The following is a 6,282-nucleotide window of genomic DNA, read 5'->3' as shown; positions in this document are numbered from 1 at the left end:
TATATATATATATATATATATATTGAGCACAAATACATTCCTTCTCACTGCCAGATGTTGTACTCATTGAACATTTAAAACACCAGCCTGGTCTCCGCACGAGTACATAGTCGTAACTCGTATTTACATGCATACCTTGGGACATAGCCTCCGAAAGAGACATGAAAGAACTGATTAAAAAATCTCAATGACCTCTCACCTCACATTCTCATAATCTCATAAAAAAAGAATAAACAAGAGAGAGTAAAAAAACAACTCGGCGGGAATTTCACAGATGAAGATAAAAAAAAGATGCGGAGCTATCCTCAATCCGTTAAACGGGGCTAATACAAAAGTTGAACATGAACGCTTGATCTGTTCGAAAAACGTTTAAACGGGTCAAAGATTGAAAAGTATTTGGTCTATCGCACGAAACAAATAGACACTTTAGAGGGGAATTGACAAATATTTGAACTTCAGGGCTCCGAACATGCACCCATAGATACTACCATAGGGCCGAACCGATATAAACGTTGAAGATACACACGTTTGAATGTAAACGTATTGATGTTAGATGCACAGGATACAGCAACAGATGACAGATACGAATTTGGGCATTTTTTCTCACTCCCAATTTCGAGTTAAATACAGTGCGGCGGGAAACTGTAAAGGGACGTTGCGCCTTCATTCGAAGCAGTACTCGACAAACAAACACGCACACATGGTATGATGAGAAGACTCGGACTACTACAGAGACTACATACTGCAGTATCTGTCCTATCGGTGTCACGTTGTACGCAACAGCACAATCTCTTCATTATCCCGCTATAACAATGGCTGAATGTGTACGAGTGTTAGGCACAGATCAGGCACCATGTCCCGTTTGCAAAGCGTAGGATGCGGCATGTAAGGTATGTATTGCTGGTTTTGTCAGTATGGCTGCAAGTCACGCTTCAATCTTAGTCACAATACACTTGAGCATCAATCCGCATACACAATGGGAGGTCGCTGCAGTTATGAAAAACCACACTCTCCTTAACGCATCCAGAATGGGTATTTACCGCAGCACAAATTTGCGAATGTATAACTGGATGCAATGCAGAGTTTCATTCAGAGAAAGATCAGCGTGGATTACTTAAATAGTATTTCAACTGGTAAGTTGAGTGAGAATGCCTAGTACAGGATCTATAGTTACTCATTTTCTTTCGGCTTTGCATATGAGACTCGAATAGCTGATGCATCCCTCATCAAGCGAAACGCGGTGCGGTTCTTCTTACAGCGCTCTCCCGCATATCCTAACTCTTTTTCTTAAAATCACATTTTTCGTTCAATTAACTCCTGTTATGAACGCAGCACATGCCACAGATATAATTGCAATGCTTATCAAGACATATCGCGTATCGGGTGGTTCTTAAATTCTTTATTTCAAAAGGAAACGCCACTGTCTCTGTCGATTCCCGGGGTTTACCCCTTCAATACTGAATGGACATACAGAGTGCGGAATACAATTCACACTTTACAGCCGATAATTTCAGTTCCATCGCTTTGCTCATTGCCGCCATCTCGGGTTCCTTACTGCGAACATAGATATTCGTACGTACCCTGGCTCCAATAACTCCACAGGCATGGCCTTGCACATCACGGGCTGTGTGGCACCTCTGCACAGATCATGTGTACCAATCACTGTGCATTCGGCAGAGGGGATGAACCCCTCTCGTCCACTGCATCTGGATTACTGTGCGTAGTCCCATCGGCTGGGTCTAGCCCAGATGTCTCGTCGGCCACACCCATAGTCAGGCCCATGTTTAGCTGGTCTGGTTGCCCCGGGTGCGGTCCACCCATCCATTGTCCGGGTTGTTGCAAACGGCACCCGTCAGGCATTTGATGGTGTTGGCCCTGTGGCACCATGCACATGGGCTGCCCGTATGCATTGTACATCCCCATGGCGTGCTGTGGCATCATCTGCGGAATGGCAATGGGAGTCGCATTCAGCAGTCGTAGGATATGAACATATATTTACCGTGTGATATGATATTTAATATGTGGTTTATATCCGAATACGAATACGAATATATATATACGTACGCACGTAAGTATGCATAAATACATGTACATCAATATATATATATATATATATATAGCATTATATACGTATACATACATATATTTAGGTATACAAATATATATACTATCCATATATGGATGCAATCACATCCGCCTACATCTGCATATACAGTGCTTACAGATGTACACACTGCTATATAGATAATACAAGGTCTTTGGTTGACATTTGGTGATGAACCCGGTAGATATTTGATTTAACGGCGATACTACACTTGTAGGACACATGATTCAACAAACCACGAGGGAGCTCACTAGCACAACAATTCAATAATGAACCAGCAGTCTTCACCTGCCGCTTTAGTCTATATAGAAGTGTCGATAGCGAAGTCCAGCCCACCCACACACACAAGCAGACCAAAACATTGCACGCACAACCATGGAACGGGCACACGCTCACATATCATGACAAGCACCAACACACACACACACCCTCATACCATGCCAAAGTTCATTTGCTGAAACTGCTGTTGCATCTGGTGGATAGCGTCTCCATCGTCCCCCGCGCTGTAAGCCGATTGCCCAGCAGCATTGGCACCCATCCCACCTAAGCTGTCGCTGGGGTCCACGAGTTGACCCGTATGGGTAGGGCTGGTCGTGCAGCCCTCTCCAGGCGTGTTTGGAGGTGTGTGTACACCGCTCGCCTGTGTTGTGTGTAGGTGTTGTTGTGCCTGGGCCTGTTGATTTTGGCCTGGTTGTTGCTGCTGCTGTTGAGTCATGCCCATGACTCCACTCATTGGCGTCTGCATGTACCTCTGCGGTTGGCCCATATTAACACCCCCCGCACCCCCCGTATTGACCCCTGCACCTCCATACAAGGGCATAGGACCGCCTGGGCCATTCATAACGTTCGGTAAGGATCCCCTGTGCTGTACATGTGGTGCATAGTACGCGCTCGCTCCAGTACCAGGCACAGGGACCGATACACCGTTTTGATCCATCATCTGGGGCATGATTAGCATTCTGTGAAGTGTTATGAGAAACGAATAAGTCGAACGCTAGCAACGTTGTAAGCAATGACACGCACAACGAGCAGATTTTGTGTTTGTGACATCTCTCTTCCATACCGCGTGTACGTCTTTATCACACACCGCGAAATACGTTGCCTGGATCTCCGCACTTACAAACACAACAAACTGAAAATTCACGACCACATCCAACGCAACCCCGGGTTTACTTTTGACACGAAGACTTACCCGTTAGCATCCACCATTCGCATTGGCATATTCCACCCAACCCCATTTATAGACCCCCTATTCTTGCCCAAGCTTCCTTTCCGATTGCCCCTGCCTCCAGCAACCCCCACACTCTGTGTCCCCATCATTTGCCCGTCCCAGGAGCCATACCTCACTCCCCCGCCCTTCTTTCCAGTCGTGGAGTCTGCGTACCTGATCTGTAAGGTTGATTGATGTACGGAAAGGCCGAGTTGGAGCATGGTGATATGTACTGTACATGCACACAGACTAGAACTATGAAACCAGAACATGTTTATAGCAGAAATGTATTCTCACATATCACGAGACCGTAATATTCAGCGAGACTGTACTTTGTCAAAAACAAAAATTTATGCACACTCCATGGCGGAGCATGGCAGCCACGTTTGTGTTGTTAATTTTGTATTTTACACGTTTTAATATTTAGAATATATAGAACACATACACACACAATGAATAAATGAATTAACAAATGCGCTTGCGAACGTCGCACAATGTGTATATCCATCAGCAGCATACATGCCCACGAATAAACACACCCCTCCAGCACACACACGCATACCTGCAGAGGCTGGATGCACCCCGGCATGATCATATGGTTGAAGTTATTGATGATATTCTCGCATTGGTCCCGTGTCTCCATGCGACAGAACCCCACCCCCCGACTCAGGCCGCCGCTATCTCGAAGCACACGGGTAGAGATAACGGTACCCCAGGGCATTAACATCTGCAATAAGTCTTCCTCCATCCACGTGCGGGGTATGTTAGCCATGTACAGGTTGGTGTCGTCGTAGTGTGCATCGGATACGTTGCGGGAGCTTGTACGTGCCGATGTTTCCTGGGTGGTGTGTGTGTGGAGATGGGAAAGGGGCGGAGGTGATTTAAAGACATACTATGCGGTATGTTATATGAAATTCTTGGCCGTTGTTTTGCTGTCTATGTACTATGACGCGAAACTTGGAACATACACACGCACACACACACATTATATACATGTACATATATACATACACACACACACATATATATACATATACATACATATATGTACGCATACATACATAGACATGAATACATACATACGTCCATCCATGCCCCTCTACTCTATAAAAAACCCCATGCAAAATCAAACACATGCCCTCATTATACTTCCAAAAACACACCTTCGCAAACGAGCATTGCATCCCTTGCTTGGTCAGCTCATCCACAGCCTCTCGCGCACAGTCGTGCAAGCTAAACATGACAAACCCGTATCCCCTGCACTTCCCCGTTTGTTGATCCAGTATGGCTTTCGCACTCACTATGTCGCCGTACTTACTGCACATGAGAATCAGATCCTGATCTGTAAACGCCGGACTCAGCCCAGATATGTACATGTTCGTGTTGCTGATCCCCTCCCCACTCTGCACCCCATTCTGCGCGGCTCCGCTGGTGCTAGCCTGCTGCGGGTTGGTGTGTGTGTGTGCTTGTTCTTGCCTGTTCTTCTTATTCTTGTTGTTTGATGATCGACCATTTGAATTCTGCGACTTAGGGGTGTTCTTGCCACTCCGTTGATTTTGTTGTTGGTGTTGTTGTTGTTGGGGTTTGGGTGACATCGAAGGGGTTCCAATACTTTGCGGTTTACCTGTAGAGACGATGATGGTAATTCAGTAATGTTAAATATAGAGCGGATTAGTTCGGTACATCACATCTTTACGTTAGAATGCGATCGTGCTTATAACACAAGGTCCTCGCAGAAGAAGTAAATAAGGTTGACATTGAAGTCCTACTAATTAAACCACTTTAGATTCGTGATTGATCCTCGCCAATGCACGCTCCAGGTATTAAAGTTGTGCGTGCGCTATACCTTTTGTACTCTTCTCATTCGCTGTGGTTGTACTATTTGTATCGTGGGCGGATGTGTCTGCTGCGATCTGCGCCTGCAAAGGGGATGAGTGGAAAGTCGTCAGATTAAATACATGTGGTAGTTACACACATAATAAGGGGAAGACGATAAGAATACAGCTCAGTGTGCTCCCGAATATGGAATAATATGAATAAGCGCGTCGTGCATGAGGTTGACCAGCTCGCAATACACGAACTTTGTTTCGACTGATACCATTTTCTCATTTTGAACCAGCTATCTATCTCGTGATCTTATCCCAAGCCGATGATAACCCACAATCTTAACATACGTAAAGCTACATTCTTGTCACGAATCAATCCTACATGTTTTGCACAATGAAACTCGAACAGAGAAATACGCACTGGATGTGTACGTGTTATAGGTCCTATTCTATCGAAACGGATGATATCTCGATAGGCAATCCATAAGCAGCACACAACTACGCAGATACACATTGATATCCCCTATGAGCATACATTTTTTCACCATCATGGTTTTAGTTTGCACGACACGAAAATTAAAAACACATAATAACACATACAGAAACACATACCGGTGCCATCCTGTCTGGCGCCGAGGCCACCGGGGTAGCGGCTTTAGGAATATCTTCCGTCATGAACACTCGTCCTGCTACCTGACTGCGTAGGTAAGTAAACGGAAAAAGAATCAATCCTTTGCTGTAATTCCGATGAATTGTAGAGTTGATTGGAAAAGGTTGAATGATTCGACGGGACATCATGTGCTGTTTTACATCCGCCACAAAACAAAAACAGTGTCAAGTTGACACGAGGGCGTCGACATTGAAGGCATTGAAGGTCAAATTGAACCGAAGCTTCATAGACAAACACGTATATGCATCCATATTTACACAAACACAAACACAAACACAGACACAGAGTCCACACGCACACACACGCACATGTGCACGCACACATAAATATACATATATACATACACACATGCACACGCACGCACACACGCACGTACACATACACACAAACACACACACACATATATATAAATATATACATACATGTATACATACATACATATTTGTGTATATATATAAGTATACATATAATA

General features: G+C 44.8%; 1 protein-coding gene across 2 annotated transcripts in view; it reads right to left on the bottom strand.

Moving 5' to 3' along the window:
* Nucleotides 1-1,316: 1,316 nt before the first annotated feature.
* Nucleotides 1,317-6,282, bottom strand: part of SARC_02806 — a 6,007-nt gene continuing 1,041 nt past the window's right edge. Inside the window, exons 2-8 of one of the 2 annotated variants that reach the window (XM_014303412.1) lie at nt 5,753-5,837; nt 5,161-5,233; nt 4,478-4,938; nt 3,877-4,152; nt 3,297-3,493; nt 2,541-3,063; nt 1,317-1,941 (exon numbers count right to left, since the gene is read on the bottom strand). In XM_014303412.1, the coding sequence (XP_014158887.1) occupies nt 1,660-1,941; nt 2,541-3,063; nt 3,297-3,493; nt 3,877-4,152; nt 4,478-4,938; nt 5,161-5,233; nt 5,753-5,815 (1,875 nt within the window). In that variant the 5' untranslated portion in view covers nt 5,816-5,837 and the 3' untranslated portion in view covers nt 1,317-1,659. Of the gene's footprint in view, nt 1,942-2,540; nt 3,064-3,296; nt 3,494-3,876; nt 4,153-4,477; nt 4,939-5,160; nt 5,234-5,752; nt 6,281-6,282 lie in introns of those variants that run through there. The other variant, XM_014303413.1, reaches the window with a different exon arrangement.

Source organism: Sphaeroforma arctica (genome assembly GCF_001186125.1).
Source record: "Sphaeroforma arctica JP610 unplaced genomic scaffold supercont1.131, whole genome shotgun sequence".
In the NCBI taxonomy this organism is placed as follows: Eukaryota; class Ichthyosporea; order Ichthyophonida; genus Sphaeroforma; species Sphaeroforma arctica.
The sequence above is the reverse complement of the archived record's forward strand: the minus strand, read 5'-3'. Positions and strand labels throughout refer to the sequence as shown.